The 19,345-nt window shown below is 37.8% G+C and overlaps 1 protein-coding gene across 1 annotated transcript in view; it reads right to left on the minus strand.

The window, feature by feature from the left end:
• Positions 1–3,328: 3,328 nt before the first annotated feature.
• The window catches only part of PARD3 (par-3 family cell polarity regulator), a gene marked incomplete at its 5' end in the record, with an annotated part of 308,728 nt that continues 292,711 nt past the window's right edge, over positions 3,329–19,345 (minus strand). The window contains 3 exons of the mRNA XM_009647030.2: positions 3,329–4,532; positions 8,085–8,212; positions 17,776–17,896. Coding sequence (XP_009645325.1) covers positions 4,139–4,532; positions 8,085–8,212; positions 17,776–17,896 — 643 coding nt within the window. The remainder of the gene's footprint in view (positions 4,533–8,084; positions 8,213–17,775; positions 17,897–19,345) is intronic.

Consider the following 19,345-nt stretch of genomic DNA (forward strand, 5'->3'; position numbering starts at 1 on the left):
CAAAGTCAGTCCCCCATCCTGGATTTCTGACCCTTGCTCTTCCTCTGCCAAGACAGGGCTGAACTTTAAATTGAGTCTGGAAGGCCAGGGTGTGGTGGCACAACAGCAGCATAAAAAATAGATGAGTATTTTTCTGTGTTTGCATTCCTGACAGATTCCTCACAATTCCTATGAACTAGACTGAGGACTCGGGAGAGAAAGATGTAGAAACACTCAGGCACTGCAAATGGAATTAGGAAATATTTTGAAAATAGACTTGCAAGCCAGGACACGCAATAGCCAAATTCACTTTCAAGTCTCAACAATGCAAGTTCAAAGGTTTGAATTACTCAAGAATATCCTGTGTTTAGCCAGCACTGCTAATCTGGCGCATCTCTTCTTTGTCTGGCCAAAGTTTCTTCCCTTCGCAACATAGCCAGCACAGATAAATGCAATGTTACAGACACTCATAAACAGAGCAAACGTGAGCGAAACATCAGCACAGCTTTGAAAGGCAGGCCATATATCTAGTCATGATGGGTTTAAATTTTGTTTTGTTGTTCTTCCTGCTGTTTGCCAGCAATAAATTGCAATTGTACTTTCTGACCATGTTCAGCTGGGCTCTACGCCATATTTTGCTGGTTTTGATGGCAGAGTTCTCAAAGACATATATTAAACTATATCTGGCCCATGCAATAACTCACTAGGGCTGCACTCTTGTTTCCAAGGAGGCCCTATAAGAAGAGGGGAAGTAGGCTTTTTTAGAAAGGCAACAGTCTTCTGCATTAGTAATATTAAACTTTCTCATGGAATTTCAATAGCATTAACAAATTATTTTGATAAAATACCAGCAGGCTTTGCAGATGGTTTTTTTAGGGTTTCAACAGAGAAAAATGTGCAAGCTTTACACCCACTCCTCGATGTTGAAAGCTCTCTTACGGTCTGTCCTATGACCATTCTTAAATACACTAATGTTACAGAGTTAATCTCATAATGCTAATGCGTCCACAAACAAATTGCTGCAGTAATGTAGTTAGCTCAATTAACTTTTGAATCTATTCACTATGCAGAACTAAAGGTCATTTTCTATTAAAACATCTCCCTCCCACTTCCTTATCTCCCTTTGCAACTTATGGGAGTTAATATTAGAAATCCTGTCTATGCTATGTCAGGAAGAAGACAGGATGACAAAGCCAGAAAAAGACCTTATTCTTTGCTAACATAACACAGACATGGTCCAAAGAGAACATCTGCCTTCTTTCATGAACACATCTAATTATGGCAAATTGTTAACACCTTGAAAAGGAGTTTCATAGAAGGGTAAACTTTAACATATGCCATCCTCACACGTAAAACATCCCGTACTTCATACTTTTCCAAACATATGCCCTTTTTCCTACAACAGTTTATCAAAGACGTTATTTTGAAAAGGACTTCAACCTGTTTTCCATTCCTGTGGATGCATTTTTTAGTGCTTGCAATTATTTGCCTGTCCAAATAATTCCATAGAAATACCAAACTATGTAATCTGGGAACACAGTCAGGAGATATGACAGCAAGGCCTGCAAAACTGCAAATGCAATTATTTCCTCACTCACAACTGCAAGCCACTACAATTTAGGTTTTTTGCAAAATCATGCCTTTAGATATTTGGGCACCAAATGCTGCCTGTCCACCTTGTAGCTCCTGCTACTCTTCCCCTCCCCTTGAAATCCCACACTGAAGTCACAGTGAATAATTTGACACTATTATTTCCATGGCAACAGCCTGATGTCATGCATATACAGAATTATGATTGACATTCCTGCAGTATCCAACAAAAGGAGGAATGAGGGGAAGACGGAGAAAACCAGACACAGCTCCAATACTAATGGGGGAAACAGAGTATCACTGGCACTGTAAATATTGCTTTATTCATAAATCTGCCTTCTCCCATTTTTCACCATGTCAACATTCCTGTGAAGGGCTCCCATCAGAGCCCAAAACACACACTCAGAGCAGAGGGAGCTTCCTCACATGTGCCCAGATTTGGCCAGAGCACAGTGGGTGCCTTTCTCCCACTGGAATTCTCCTCGGGGAGAGGACTCCATGCTATGGCCCAAAAGGTTTTTGCCAGAGAGGTTAGTCTTAAGAATGCACCTTTTAAATGTCACAGGTATGGCCTAAAATAACATAAGACGTTAGACTGAGTGTTTTTTCCCTCTGAGGATAGTCTTCAGGTGTTCAGCTGGGCTGTAAATCTTTTCTTTTCTTTTTTTTTTTGCTGATGTTTATAAGCGCTCACAGAAAGACACACGCAAACCATTAGGAATAGGATAAAATAACATCTGTTAAATATTTTTTTAAACTCAATGTCTGCAGCAGTTCTCATAAGGGTCTACAGGCAATACCAAGACGAGGATGGAAACAGTCTTTTATTCTAAATTTTATATGTACAGGGAAAGCCATTTTACACAGTTTTGTAAATTCTGCGTAAAAGAGCTATTGTCATCCAATGTCACTGTGCTTACACTAGTAACAACTTTTAAACATGGCGTACATTATTAACAACAAAAACCGTTAACAAACAGGCATAAAAGACACGGATACGTGTGCTGATATTTCACATATATTCTAGAAACAAGTTGGCGCAAAAATAAAATGTGCCAGTAAAAAAAAATAGGCGTTTTTTAAATCACGCAATACATGATTTTCTTTTTCTTTTTCTTTTTCTTTCTTTCTTCTTTCTTTCTCTCTTTCTTTCTTTCTTTCTTTTGTACACGATATGCTGAGATCTATTCTCAAGCCTTTTCACATCAGGATTTGCAGGCACTTCAACAACCCAGGTCTATTTTTTTACAATTCATGAAGTTCAGACCAACAAACATAAAAACAACTGCTGCAAAAGAAATTCTCATATCCCATATGCACATTCAAATATTACTCACTGCTAGAGCAATCTTTTTTGCTTTAGTTATTTTTGGATACTGACATGTTTTCCCGATGATTTGTAACAGTTTGTCTCCACTTATCTCTCATTCATATACTTGAAGGTTTATTTTTAATGTAGCATCACGGTGCAACAATACAGTATACGGAAGCACAAGGCAATTGTCCACAAAGCTTCACAAACTGTAAAAAAGAAGAAATTGTTTTCTTTTCAGTTTTTTGATCCAAAGAAAAACTTTGATTCCTTCTGCTCTTGCTTTAAGCTATCTCCAAAATTTGCCCAAAGAGAAATGTGTATCAGATGACTGTGGGATGATACCCTTCCTAGTTCTCTTCCTAGACACAAGTGTCATACGACCAAATTCATTTAGAAGTAAAGCAAAGCAGAACTCAGTTGTCTGTTTGTTCATAATTTCCCACCTTCAATTAAATAGTAAAATACACTTATCAAGGGCTTGGCTGTGACTGTATAAATAGTCTCTCTCCACTTATTTCATTTGTAATGGACTGTGTATTAAGATTATAAGGCAATTGTAACAGGATTCTCAGGATAACTGAAAGCTTAATATTGTTTTCCTCATGAGTCAGGAAAAAGGCTTTTTTAATAAGCTCAAGAGTGCGGGCAGAGAGAGAAAACAGAGTGCATATGTGCATAATAGGAGAAGGATAGTTTTTCAGCATGTAGACACTTAAATATTGATCAACAAAGACTGGTAATGACTCTACCATAAAACATCTTAGAACTGCGACTGCAATCCAGAGTAGGGCTAAGCCTTATGCACTCAAGAGTGATACGTAACCCTCCTCCTGACCCGAGAGAAATAAAAAAGGACATGTCAATGCTTCCTTCAACCTCAAATTCATTAATTTTATGCCACAAAGCTGCATGTTGGTGTAATAAGTCACTGCAAAGTAAAACACATTACAACAAATTCTAGTAATAAGCCATTGACAACTACTGGACTGGGCTACGGGACTCGGTACGCAGGGGCGGTGTTTCTTACTTCTGCTATGATTGTCAAATGGTGGAACATCCTTCCATGAATTCAACACTTGAGACAGAAAGGCAAAGGCATAAGGCCCACCAACGCTTTGCCCGTATTTTTAAAGGCACTGAATCAGACAACGGATATATTCCTTAGTACCATCAGTTTAAAAAGTTTTCAAAATGTAAGTCTTTATATGAAAATGTTCCTTATTGCATGATAAGTTGATCTTCATTTTCTTCACCTCAAGAATAAAATGGTCTTCCCTTTTCTGGTGTTTGCAGTCTGTTCAGTCTTGCTACCTGAGATGGTGAAGGTGGTACATCTTGCCTGAAAGGACCTTTAGGAGGAGTATAATTAGGGTCCTGAATTTTCTTATATGAGTCATAGTTGCTAGGCCCTTCAGAAGAAGTTTTTTTTTTCAGTTGTTGTTCTTTCCGCCTTTGCTCTTGACGGAGCAGTTCTTGTGTTTCTAGCATTACCCTGGCATTGAAGCCATGTCCCCCCATATAGCCATTCCTTGATCCCTGGTAGCTGGAATATCTGGGATTTTCCTTCGCAGTCTGGAACCCTTCGCCAGGGGAATAGCTCTGCTCCCAGGAGTCTTGAGATACAGAACTGGCGTTTTTTCTGCTTTGCCTGGAAAGAAAAATGGAAGAGGCTTGTAAGACAAATGTTCTGGTTCCCATTCTGCTGTTATTGACAACAGTCCCTGGAAAGAAGAGCACTTCTGCAATGCCATCAGGTTTCCCCCAGCTATAGCATTCTCCAGAAGTCGTGTTCTCTTCTGCCCCAAAGAAGCGTATTTGACTCTTTTGTTGGAAGAACATTTCCTATAGAGTTGAACTATATTTATAGGCCTCTCCAGAAGGAAATGAATGCCATGAAAACCCATTCAGTGCTACAACAACCATCATGTTCTTAAGAAAAAAGTGCTACAATTCAGCTGCAGACTAGGAAAGACCATGCACATCGCTGTGCTTCCTAAGAAACCAGGTAACAGCCAGCACTTGGAAAGTCACTCATGAAAGATTTGGATCTAGACTTACACTTGATTAAAATGCAACAGGCAGGTCTTTAAAACACTTGCTCTAACACTGCACAAGTCAGAAGATAAAGCTCATTATTGATAGGTAATTGCACAGATGAGAGTTTCTTCCTCCCATTTCCAGAACTAAGGAATTCCATGCTATCAGGACTGTTTCCCAGTTTGCTTTAGCTTTCATAAAAGAAAAGGCAGAGATAACCTTTCTTGTTCATTTTTTGGCTCCATGGGGTAGATAAATAAATCAGCTACATATAGGAATTACAAATTCTTATCTCTTTTCACAATAAATCATCACATTATTTTGAAGACAGATTATGGTTTTGAAATAGCTTTAATTTACTATCAAGCTTCTAGATGCTTTTATGAATTTAAAATAAGATTGGTGATGATAAAGTAAAACAATTTTGCGCTGCAGCAAAAGAGATACCCACTTTGAGATTGAAATTAGTGTAAGAGAATCAAGCAGTATAACAAAATATATTGCGACATTAATCAATAAGAAAATCATTTAGTTGTTTATATATGGCTTGATTTTTCACGTCAACACACGTGACTCAGTGTGGCCGCACCCAATGAATATGCAGAGGAGAGACAGGAGACCTGGAGAATTTTTCTACCAGTAGTAAAAGTAGCAAGAGACCTAAAGTTTTTGCAATCTCCCTTCCACACGTATAACTTGAAAATTACCATATCCACCTTATTTCATAATAGATTTTGAGAAAATTGTTATTCAGGATGAATGTAAATTAATACAGTATAAATTACAACATAATGTAAATTCTCATGCAAATTTTTATAGCTGTTTTTGGTATTCGCATATCCAACTTTGCCAAAGAAATGGTGTTTCTGAGCCATGTTATATTACTCCCTGGAACAAGAGCAAATTTGAATGAACCTCTGTAGGCTACGAAACTGTCAGGTTTCTGATCTAGAGTAAGATAAATTTTAAGTACTAGAAAATTAACTTGGAGTTAAACAGTGCTTTTACAGTTTCACATGGGACAAGAAGATGACTAGTTGAACTGATTTAATTTACTGACTGTTTTCTGCTACTTTTTCAAAATTAGTTGGCCCACTTTCACTTTCACTATCTTTCTGGGAAGATCCTTTAAAATTGACTCAAGAGTTTATTTGCCTTCAGTGCTAATGATTTACATGTACAAAGGGGAAAAAAAAGGAGGCCCCTAGAGACTATACAAGATGAAAAGTAACAAAGCTCAAGAATGAAGCCAGTGCACAAACTTTAATCATTACAAAGCCATAGTTACAACATTAAGCTTGGGACCTAAGTTTCAGAGTAAGAGTAAGATTTCGATCAGTCACAGAGTTACAAACAGTTTGCAAAGCTGGAGAGCAGGATGCCACAGCTTGTTATAGGAGTATTGTGGTATTTACAGCACTCAACTTTAGCCCAAGGTCCTGAAATTCTGCCTGCTCTCAGCACAGCTCAAATACCCAGAGTGCTCAAACAAAGTCATTAAATTATCATTATTTACTCAGTAACATGCATTGCTAGCTTGCTAGTTATTTCTCATGTTGAAAACCACATTGAGTCAAGTTTTCAGTCACTCTTTTCAAAACAAGCATTTCTATGACGCAAAGCATTATTTTCCAAATTTCTTGTAGATCAATTTTCTCCCTACGGGTATTAATTTCGGCCACTGGAACTGTGCTACAACTGACTTCCAACTTTTAAATGTTACCAGTGACTGAGCAGAACAGGGGAAGCGAGTTTTAAGAATCATAGGTTTAAAACTAAAAATAAACAGCACCCAGCTTAAAAGCAACAGTAGCACCCATGCTCTTCCACTCAAGGGGGCACTGGGGCAAGCAAAACTGAAAGATAATTTCTCAGGAAAAGCAATATGGCATTAATAGGTGTGGTCACTTCAGAAGGAAGGTAGAGATAAGAAGGAAATGGACTATAAAGATTTTAAAAATTACAAACTAACAATCTAAGAAAACAAAGTAACTTTACATTTTCCTTTCCCACTTTCCAAACCTAACAGAAAAATTCTACACTAAAAGGTGTTATAGCATGTGAAAATTTGAGAGATCTGTTTTATTTTCATAGAATCATAGAATGTTTTGGGTTGGAAGGGACCCCTAGAGGTCATCTAGTCCAACCCCCATCATTTTCAAAGATGTTGGTAGGATATGAGTTCATGATTAGATAACTTCAACTATGAACCTTCTACTTGTTTCAAAAAAAGAATTATGATACACTTGGTAAAACACATGTTGTCATAAAAATATATTTTCCACACATTTCCACATGGGGCACAAAAAATAATACAACCTCATTGGAAGAAGCAATGAGAACTAAGGGAAATTGACACCAACTTCTGGTGTAAAGGGTTCTCCATTCAACCATTGCCACTGGTATTTGAAAATGCTAAGACTATATGCTTAATGCTTAACTGTGATAGCTATCTAGTTTATAGTAAAAGTTGGGTAAACTTCTAATAATTCTTAAAGCTAAATATTAAGTAAAAGACATTTTGCCCAAATGGCTAATTTTTAAAAAAAATCTAAGATTTTTTACAATACAGACTTGTTTAGACAAAAAGTGTATTAATTTTCAGTATTCCATTGCTAATGACCCGGAAACTTAGAAGAAATGTATATACTGGAAACTTGGAGGCCCCTAATTTTTTGGATCGAGTTTCTCAGTTCCATATTCTTTTGTTTGAGGTCCTGAGATTTTTTTTCCTTTTAAGTTATTTCTCTGTATCAGCATCACAGAGAGAGAATTTCTATCCACTAAAGAATTAGGCAACAGAAAAAAAAATAGTCTGACATGTCAAAAGGGGACAGCCCATGTCATGCTCAGGAGACTTGTAATTGCAGAAAATTAAACTGGATGGTGTCCCACAAAGAATAGCTTTGTTTTAATGTCTCAATTCTGTTGGGTGCTGAGTGTCATCAAATCCCACTGAAATCAGCTCTGAAGTAATTCTGCTAAAATAAACAGGTACCACATGCTCTCACTTAAGAAATTTCATGCCTCTTCCACACTGAATACATTCCACCTTATATCAATGCTAAACAAAAGTGCCTGCACTAAGTACAACATTTTCCTTCCACAAACAAAATTAGCTCCAGGCTCATATACACTGAATAGCTTCAGACAGTTACCATACCTGGGTAATGAGCTGTACTGCCGCTGAGCTTGTTGGAAACTCTCTCTTTCTTCTTGCCGCTGCCGCTGCATTTGAACCTCTACTGATACTGAGTGTCTGCCACTCTGAGAGTATGTCTTGGTGCTTGGCTACAAAATGAAAATGAAACTGTCTTAAACAAAGCAGAAAAATACCCACAAAAGGGCTATCATTTAAATTGCTATTGCACATATACAGTTGTATTTGATTCAACATGCAGTTCAAGTACCACTTTCATAATAATCACGTTAAATTCTGGCCCGTAACAGTGTCCTATGCTAAAGATTCTTTTTCTGACCTACCATTTCTGAGATGCATCAGGAAAATATTGGTCCAGAATGGGTTGTGCTTTTATAGAAACATTGAAATTTAAATGAAGTTGGTGGAACAGATCTTCAGACACTGTAAGTCAGCCTAGCCATGGTCATGCTCAGTTTTATGCCCCACTGAGGGTCTGAGGGAGGAGGGAGCACAGCGCTCTTTGGAACCTCACCAGTATGGCCAAGAAATGCTCTCCCTTAGTGGGGCCATCCTATTTTGCTATTGGTCCAGACATGCACTGCTTGCTTTTCTGAGAGACAGGGAAATATTTTATGATTCAATATGATCAAATAGATAAATCCAGCAAGTCTCTTGTGGACAATGGAGAATCCTGTCTCTCTGAGAAGGATTTTAGATAACATTTTAACGAGGTGACAGTTTGAAACTTTGAGGCCAATACTAAGAGGACATGAAAAAGGATGGCCTTTCTGGGAATACAGAGCATTACCAGTCAAGATTTGGCAGAATGGCTGGATTCAAACTTCAGATTATTAAAGTTTCCTTTTGAAGAGATATCACTTTTCATTTTACATTACTACTCTCTTCAGATTTTGTGATTTCAAGTTGCAAAATAGGGTGCCACAAAAGTCAAAGAATGTTATGGACTTTTCTTGTTTTAATAATAAGGTTTCACTTAACAAAGAACTAGAACATTATTTTCTCTCCTAAAATTACCAGTTCTATTCAAAACACGTAAGTCTAATCACTGGGAGGTTAGGGAGCATAACCACTTGGCTGAGCATGGGACTGAAACAGCTTGTCTCAGACCACTTTCTGCCTTTTTATCTGTGCCTTCCCTCAAAATGAACATCTCTCTTGTTTTTCGCCATTATATATTTCTGCAGCAGAAAGATATCATAATGGCTGACAAATATCTGCAAGATAAAAGGCTTTTCAAAAGCTTCTTACATTGAAGACAAGTTAGAAACTAGAAAGTTGTTATTTGTGACATAAACTTCTTTTGTCTTACTATATAGTCAAGTACCTGCAGGTAGCCAGAAACACAACAAATTTGAAACAGGTGTACAACTTTTAGAAACTTCATTTTCAATAACAATACACTTCAGATAGAGCATCACTCTCAGCTCAGAATTTAACAGACAGATACAATTTGGCGAACAACTGCCTTACGAGAATATTATTGTGCAAAAGAATCAGAATGTAAAAGCAGAGACTATGAGTAACGGAGAAGTTAGTTAAGAGAATGATTAATGCAACACTGATGTCTACTGCAGAATAAATTTACTGTGTAAAAACCTCAGTAAAACAGTATTTCTAATGAAAAAATGCCCTAGGAACGGTATGGTGAAGCAACAACTTGAGAAAACAGAATCGTGTGTCAGCCTTGTGGGAAATTTTCTTGGAGATGAATAAGCTGTACATATGTATGTCCAAACCAACAACCCCCAAGGAGATTTCCTGCTATATTAAATAAGGGCAACACATACAGAGCAGCATTTCAGTTATTGCATATGTCAACATTTCTAACTTTCTTGACTTTATTGAGAGTCTTCTGACATTTGGTATTTTATTGAAGGGCTCAGCTTATGGAAGCGAGTGATTACCTGAAAATCACAAGATTTATTTGTGAATTCTCTCCAGTGTGGTTATAAGCAGCTTACAGAGAACCAGAGGGAAACTTAGAGGTTCCCATCTCAACTTCTCCATAAGGAATAAAAACATTTAAACTAAGATTTTAAAGCCAATCTCCTCATTTCATGGGTTCCACTTTAACCACGTTGGAAAGCTTGCATACAGTTGGAAAGCTACATTATGTCATATGTGAGAAAGTAGTTATCCCAGATAAGACATGAAATCGGAATTGCTTCTCTTTATCTGAAAACACAGTTCACTGTAAATATAACAGATTAAAGGATTTTACAGCACAGGGGATGGTTAAATTATCAAACAGGTGGAGCTAGCATTGAGCTGCTGCTCAGTTTAGATTTAGGCAAGACGCTAATATGCATCATGTAGAAAGCATGAATGCAAATACACGCACACACATGTGCAGAGAGCTGAAGTTACCACAGAAGCCTTTACTAAAGAGACAGAGGCTTTGAAAGCCCTAATGGACTACAGATGGACTAAGATCAAAATGGAGCTTCAGAGATATATTTTTTTTTTAATGGACACATGAACCAATGGCTAAATAGAGGCAGGGGCTATCACACCTGTCTGCCCGCTGTAACGCATGCCCAGGGTGTCTGGATCTGAAGAGTCAGGTCTGGATCCTCAGCTGTTCACAAAGAATTTCATCTAATGGACAGCATTTATAATTTGATGGGTCTAAAGGCAAACATCTAAAATCCATTATCTGATTTTCTGAAGGTATGAGTACCTGCATGCCCTGTTAAATTAAGTGGATTTGCAATACTTAACTAATCTGCAAAGGATACTTATTTAGAGTCCTGTCTGCATGTTGTTCACATCTACAAGAAGCTATTCATATAATCGAATCTGCTTTCAAGCATTCAAAAATATGGCAATGAGACATAAAAATACTCTGTCTGTACATAATCACATATTCCATAACATAACATATATACACACAGACAGGGACACTCAACCATCTTATTAATGAAAAGGCCTTTCCTTCAAATCTTTTCATTAAAAACCTCAGTGATATCATAGTGAATGCCCTTGAAATATGGTTATGATGATATAAAGACTTAACATATTCCTTTTTGGATCCTTCACTTGTTCAGGAAAATGCAAATCTCCATACAGTGATTTATCTTTTCAATATGCTTTCGATTAAAGTATCTAAACCAAAAATACTTATATTGTAAGTAACTTTAGTCTTCAAAAGCTAACTGGTAATTTTGTCTCAACCCCCAAAGTATACTTTTATACATATATATTAATATAAAATATATACACAAACACATATCTATATACATGCATACCACATTTATGCCAGCACAAAATGGAGGTAATTAAAAAAAAAAAAGTTGAACCATTTTCACGTCTTTCAACAGCAACAAAAAAACACGTATAAGGAATACACATAACAGTAATTGTAACACTGATACCAACACAAGGCTAAGTACAATTATAACAACCTGAAATCATCCAACAAACCTGGCAACAGCTCGGTCTTCACAGCACAGATTGATAAGAACTCTGGCCTTGTTTGCAATGAGATGTATGACAAGCACTGACCTTTTAAATCAGGATGCAGTCAAGGCCACAATAACAACCAAGGTTGCATTATCCAAATAAATGTATGTTCATGTCTTCCACAATACATTTAAGTGGCAATGATAGTTATTGCATTCAGCATTGTTAAACAATATTCAGCACGTAAAATTGTGCTTTGAGATACATGAAATTACACAGCTCCCTTCTCAAAGAGATGCTAATTTAAAATCAGGGCTGCGAAGTTAAAAGTTTCTACAGATTTCTCATTTTATCCAAACAAAATTTTTCATTTTACACAAAATGTGCCCATGGCTCATGTTGCACTGACCACTATCAGCAGTAAAGAGCAGTGTGTCTTAAGGGGCAAGGTCCCTCCCCTCTTTCCTGGCTACGCCAATGGCTGCCCACAGTTTCCTTCCCTGCAGAGGGGCATCTCTGCCCACGGAGGGTAGCTCACTGCAGTGGCAGCATGGATCCTCCAGGACAGGCATGGATCAAAGTTGCCACAGAATTAGAGAGAGGAGATCATGGGGGCAACCCAGGGCACTGGGTTTTCAGGGAGATCCAAGGAGTTCAGGTGACAGGAGATCCACCAGCTGAGGTGACACACCTATCTCACAGCCTACTGCCATAGGGAGAAGCTGGCAGAAATGACTACTCAAACTCATAGAACCCCTTTGTTCATAAAGAAATGGTTAATAGGGAGATTACTAAAGGAACAAATCCCTTAGTATTTTCCCAGCTATTAAAAAAAGACCATTACTTAATATTAAAATAAATGTGCTAATTTGTTTCCAGATTAAGCTCTCTGTTTAACCAAGACGTTTCAAGTTCATTAGGGGAAGTTGGTATACGCAAGGCCCCCAAAAAAGTCCATGGTTCTTATAGTTCAACACTAATTAGAAACAGATAAGATTAAATGGCCTTGCCTGCTTTATGTGTAAATGTACTTGGCACAGATGACAGGCAATCCAGTAACTGTATATCAAAATTCAGAATGATAAAAAACATTCAATGGTTCTGGGAGATGTCCTTGAAAACTATTTTTACTTCCATCTTTTTGTTTATGTTGCTATGGTGAACAGAACTTATAGCAATATTTCTTTTAAAAATTGCCAACAGGTGTGTGTATCAATTAAAACACCATATAATAAGAAAATCCCATCCCTTCATGTATCTTCCTGTATATGTATACATGTATATGTAAGAAGCTGAATGGCATGGTATGGGACTAAGATTTCCATTCTGTGTACAGCAGCAGAAAGAAAATCTTCAGTATGGTAGAAACAAACCACTTAAAGAGCCCTGAAATTCTGCCTGGGGTATTTACATGCACTGCATGCCTTTGAGCTCTAAATGAGTTTGTTTACAAACCAAAATTATTTCATTTCTTTTTAAAGTCTTCTATCTTCACTTTCAGTTTCACATAAATTAGTAGATTGAAATTAGTGAGGGAAAAAGTTTCAAGCATAAAATTTTAAAGTCAGAGTCTAAATCTTAGCAAGAAATTGCTGGTATTTCATGAAATCCTTCACAGGTTTGGCACAGAATGGGTATTAACTACACAGCTGAAGAGAAACTACCTGTAGGGAGGCTGCCCTGCATAACTTTGGTTTTCTCTCTGAAACAGACTGGGGTAGGAGAAACAATTTAGCTCCGAAGATATTCTTTGTCTACTGCAATGCTCCATGAGATATTGCCTAACATCTTGAATAAAATATCCTGGAAGAGACTCTTGAGATGGATTCATAACAGAGAGATTTAATATACTACTTTTCTTTCTCATTGATGTGTTAAGTATTCTACATAATTTACAACCTGATATAAACTTTAAAATGTTTGTTTTGAATATAGTCTGTTATTCATTTTTCCAGGTAAAATATGTTACAGTGGAAGTTACAGTGATAAAAATCAGGCTTTTGTTTTTCTAAAAGAATTTTAGATTATTTAGAATTTATTATGTCTTTGAATAGGTCAAGGACTTGAATACAGGAATAAAATACGAGTACTATAAACAGATAAAAAAGATTTTTTTTTTCTTTAAATCTGTCTTAAGAGACAAGACCTACATATCAACACACAGCAGAAAAAAAGAAGCATAGTCCCTAAATTTTCTGAGCATTTATCTATCAAACCATACCTAAGTATGTTACTAGGGCCTCTGGAGTCTTTCCTCTGTGAAAATCATACAGTTATTTACCTTTCACAAATTTGTGCACATAATTAAAGCTGATCTCAGACAATTCAGGTAGTATATTTATTTTGACCCAGTTAGCTGTTACCTTCAGAAAAAAAAAAAAATTATTTAACTCCTAAATATTTAAAGTAGTGTTTGCTCAGCTGCTCTTTCGATGCCAATTATCTCCCACCATCCAAATCGATCCAGGATGACTGGAGAAGGCGGCATTTCTTATGAGATTTGTCAGCTTCCATTTTTAGCACTTAACGTTTGGACTTGATGATCTTAAAGGTCTTTTCCAACTTAAATGATTCTGTGATCCTATGAAATAAACCACCGACTTTTGTCCCTCCTGCAGGACTGAGAAGCAGTTTTAATGTTTTTAAGGGATTTAAGGTGCTCTTTTTTTAAATTGGATTGTTCACTCCCATGACATTTAGGGCTATAATGCTGTGCTTTTGTTGTTGAAGGTGAGGATCTGTTAATTAAGACATGACTAGGCAAAAATACAAGATATGGAACAAATTACAACCAAAATCCCTTGAACTCCAGGACTGGCACAAGCAAGGATAAACCTCAGCAGACCCAGTACTACCCAGAAAAGAACTACAGACTCGACTTTGGTGCCAAACAGAAAAATCAGCCCCAAAGGAATCCTGCATTGGTATAAAAATGTCATAGCAACAGCAAGGGCTTTAAATATTAGCAGACATACTGTGGTTCCATGCCCAGATACACATTTCTGCAAACTCTGACTGGAATTAACACCAGCAGGATGAAAATGCATTAATCATACTTTATGTTATTTTTCTTTCTTTTTTCCTGCGTAACATCAGGCGTACAGTATTGCCCTTGAAACCCTCTTGTACCTTGTTTTTGAAACATGAAAAATAAAAAAGCCATGTAAGAGAAAAAAATATGAAGCCTGAGAAAGTTACCTTAAAATAAACAAATGTGAAAACTTTTTCTGTAAAACCTTGACTCAAGTGCAGAACTAGTGGGTTTTAGAGATGGCTCGATGTTGCGACAGTTAGTTGGTTATTAAACCTTAACAGCATGTCATTCAAACGGCCTTGAGCAGAAATGTTAGGCTGCTTAATAGACGGTGTCATCTCATTCCAGCACTATCACTTTTTGTGTCTGTTAAGCTGCCTGATGCTGTATGAACACTCGTAGGCAGTCAAGTATTTTGTTTACTGGCAGGGCAACCACAGCCAGGCAAGAAGTCCAGCTCTGTTGCATTGCTCATCTACAGAGAAATAACCTTCACCTGATGGGAACAGCCAGAAAGGGATGGGGTCAGGCGCCGGTCTCTCTGCCACGGGTACCGTTCAGAGCCAGCATGATGTAGTGCTCCATGGTACGGAGATCTGCCTCCAACCCCTGGAGCAGACTGAAGGTATTCGTCACAGGTAACCAGACTTTGGTGTCACAGGCCATTAATGGTCCAGGATGGATTGGAGTTGGTGAGTCATAAGATCATTTTGATAACATATTAGAGGGTTTCTGAGCTATTGAGCTCCTCTGAATATCCTCAGAGCTGCCAGATTTCTGTCAGTATCCATTAGTTACACTGCAAACTTTGTGTTCATTTACACTTCCTATAAGTAACCAAAAGTCCCACATCACATCAGCACTATGTTCCCTATCCTCAACCCTCCCATCATCTTATTAATGAGAAATGCAAACTACTTATCACCTCATAGCACAACACTTCTCCGTGGATGTGTTGTTTTTTTTTTCTCCCTTTCTATCCAAACCAGGTCAGAGCTGGCTGCTGTCACGCAGCCCAGAGGCATCTCTGGATGTAAAGTCTTTTGTTTATGTAGGCTGTGCAAGCCGTCTCCCTCAGGTGAAAACACTTTTCAACAACTGTCCACATACAGGTGCACTTTTCACTGCTGTGGTTTGTAACCAACAGGTTACAGATGGAGAAGACTGAAAAGACGTTGATGAATGTATCTAAGTATTTTCCTGCATACGTATTACAAACCGCTTTTTCATATTTTTGTGTCACTGGTATTTAATAATACATCTGGATCTGTTTTGAGAGGGTGTCTTAACAAAGTCCATCATTTTAGACTAATATGTTAAAGTAATACACAATCCTTAAGAGAGAGGGTTATGGCTCCTTAACACCAAAACGACTGTGAGCTGCTGAAATGGATGAGATCATTGCTTTATCCCTTCCAAGCACTGTGATCTTGAAAGGCTGGAGTACATGACGGAAAAAAAAAAAATTATAATTCAAAAATACTGTGGGCCAATTTTTTTTAAAGTACATATCTAAAATAAAACATTTGGTCACCTATGTATTTAACAACAGAGCAGCTCATACAAAAGCAACAATAAGCTTCAGAATTAATATTAATACATCAAGCTGAATTAGTCACTTTGAGCTCATTTGCATGATCTGTAGAAGGGGAGTAAACAGAGAGATCCCATTTGTTTGAATAAGTAAAAAAGGAAAGGTCAGTGTTCTGACCCACAATTTAGGAAATTATTCCATTCCTAAGGTAATCAGCCTGTCATGCACATAATTCCCTCCTCGCTCATTACAAGAAACTATAATAAAAGCCAAGTTGCCTGTCTAAAGTTGCTATGGCATTTAGATATACAACAATTTGGCCCATGACCTTCAGTAGTTAAGTTCCCAAGTCTTCAAGAGTGCAAGTTTTTCTCATACACAGTTTTCCCAAGAATGCTGCTCAAATCTCTCATTTGGAGACTAAATAGCAGCTGATATGCATAATGGAAAGTACCTCCCACACCCAGCCCCCTTTCACCCCCAAACTGCTATGCTATAACTGTGATGAGCTATCACATTATCTTCACCACATTAAATCAAAAACATCTGGTCATAAAAAAATGTTTATCTTTTTTTATTCAATTTCAGAGAAGGTTAGAGGTTTTCTAACATGGGAAAAGAGAAGTCTATATCCTGATACAGTATGTTAAGCAATGTTAGGTCATTTAGGGATACATTTACCTTTGTTCCTCTCCATGCTGCATGTCAAAAATACCACAGGTTCAAATTGGTGAGTTTAAGATGGACAAGGACACAAAGACCCAACAAAAGTCAAGAAATCTATATCCACCACAACAGGCAACCAAAAATGTCATATGTGTTACAATGTTACTTAGGTTGTTCTCGGTGACTTCGTACACACAGATGCTGATCTTCAGCTATTTCCACCTCGGTCTTGAGTGCATTGTAATGTTAATAACGATAACCCATCGCCTACACCTGCTTTGGAGGAAGCTGTGGGAGATTCTACTGCTGTCATCTTGCAGTTCCCGCTTTGTTTTGGGAATGCAAGCAAATTGTTCACTGCCTTCATTGTGGAATTTCCCATATCATAGGATCCTAATTTAGGATGGGTAATTGATTAAAAAGCAACACCGATTCATTCAATTATGTTAAGCAAGATAAGCACATGGATTTACATAATTGTATCACATTGCTAGATCAGATTGAACAGGATTTAAATGATCCATTAGGACGTATATCTCGAGACAGAACTGTCTTGGCTAATGTAAGTGGCAAAGGGGTACTACTGTGAAGCGTGCTATTTTGCATACCCTTCCTTTTTTACTGTGAAAAGACATAGCTCTTCCTCTTAAAGAAAAGAACTAATCACAGTGATATTGCTTCAGAGAAAATACCATTTACAAGGTTACATGTGCTCTCTAAATTATTTCTTATTAGTATGTGTTTTATTCTGATTTTCCTAGAAAACTTCAGAATAATTGATACTGCTTTTGAGGCAAACCCCCCCCAAAATCCAAGTATTAACTCGCAGAGCTGAGGGTCTAAACATAGAGCAAATAATGCTATATGCACACAGGACAGATGGCTGAAGAAATTTAAAAATGAAATAAACATCAATGAACTAAAAACAGGGATGACAGAAAGGGCAGAAGTCTGGAGGCAGAAGACCCTGCGTCCCTATCGCTCTGCTCCCGACCAGCCCAGGGACAGTGGGAGTCAGGCAACCTTTCCAGATTTGACAGACTCCGTACACTTACCCATGGCTGCTCAAAACTGTAAGTACGTCTCCTGTCTTCCACGTCCTCATCTTGCTTTGCTTGCTGAAACTCTTGTCTCAGGCGCTGTATCCGGTCATGATTGTTAGGGGTTGATCTGTTGCTAAAAGAGGGAGGATGGACACGATCAATATACTTAGGAACTGCCATCTGTGACTGGAATTTCTTAGCAAGGGACTGCTACTACAGGGCAGGAGTACAGAATTAAAAATAATTTCCAGGCATTTAGCAGAAAGATCTTTAGTTTTTAAAAGATGATTAATGCTGTTTGACTTATAAAGAATCTTCAGATAGTGTAAAGATAAGATAAATGAGGCTACTCCTAAAAACCATCAGAAGTTGCTGGCATCTTTTCAGTCTACGTTACTTCCAGAAATGAAGAGGAATACATGCGCTAGCACCAGACTTAACATTAAGGAAAATTAAGAGAAAAGTCCTAATGATTTTTGCTATTGAATAAACATGAATGATACTTTTTCCCAATCAATAACCTGTAGTACTGTCTGATCTTTATTCACATCAAATCCATTACAAAGTCTGAAGGCCCTACCTATATAAAATTTGATTATTTTCCCCAATCAATAAGACCCTGTCATCCCTTAGTTCTGTTTTTAACAAGTCTTTTAAACTGATCAGTCTGAAAGCATTAAAAGGCTTGGGGGCCAATAAAAAGCAATCTATTTGACAGTGCCATACACAGGAATGCATTCAGGCAGCAGACCGGCGCGGCTGATACCCTGTGGGTGCCGGTGGGCTGGGAAGGGCTCAGCCCCGGAGGTACCGCTACGTAACATCACACCCGGAACCTTGAATTCTTCAAAACCATCAGTTTTTCCACAACACCTATTACAGGTAATCTGCTCTCCATAGCACAGATTTGTGTGAAACCATAATGAAATATGCACAGGAATGGCTTACTTCAAGGGGCAGAGGGAAAGTGGGTATTTATTAATCTCGTTGCTGTTTTTCCAGATGTGCGGCTCGCACCTGACCCCTACAACCCCCACCGTATTTCAAAGATGTTAATGTGGGAATCACAGGAAGCCTGACAAACAAACATGTTATATCAAGACTAACCAGAACCATTTTAATCTCCTATTATAGCCTTCTTAAGCCCTGCATTTCATTGTTTATTTCAAAAGAGCTGATGAGGAATAGCCAGCTATTACTTTGTTTCAAAAGAGAAATCTGCAGGGAGACAACGGACAACAATTCCACAGATTCCTGTTCTTGGACACAGGGTACAATAAACCACAGTGAATTTATAACCCATGTCTTCTCTCATATGAAAAGAGATGACTATTTTCTATGTCTTTTGGGACTATCAAGTGCAGTGGATTGGAAGGTATAGGTGTTTGAGATGTTACCTCCCACTCTTTTCAGTGCCATTAAACAGAGCTTGGTTGGCCGAACAGAAAAATTAGCATGGTTCTAGCAAAGGCTAATTTTTGAAAAGGTTTGGGTTTTTTTTAATTTTCTTTGCAACCAAAGGCAAAGAAAAGGAAGGAACTTAGGGAAGTGGGTTTCTTTCTTTCTTTTTTTTTTTTTTTTT

This window comes from Egretta garzetta, unplaced genomic scaffold (assembly GCF_000687185.1).
Source record: "Egretta garzetta isolate BGI_Z169 unplaced genomic scaffold, ASM68718v1 scaffold369, whole genome shotgun sequence".
NCBI classification, from domain to species: Eukaryota; Metazoa; Chordata; class Aves; order Pelecaniformes; family Ardeidae; genus Egretta; species Egretta garzetta.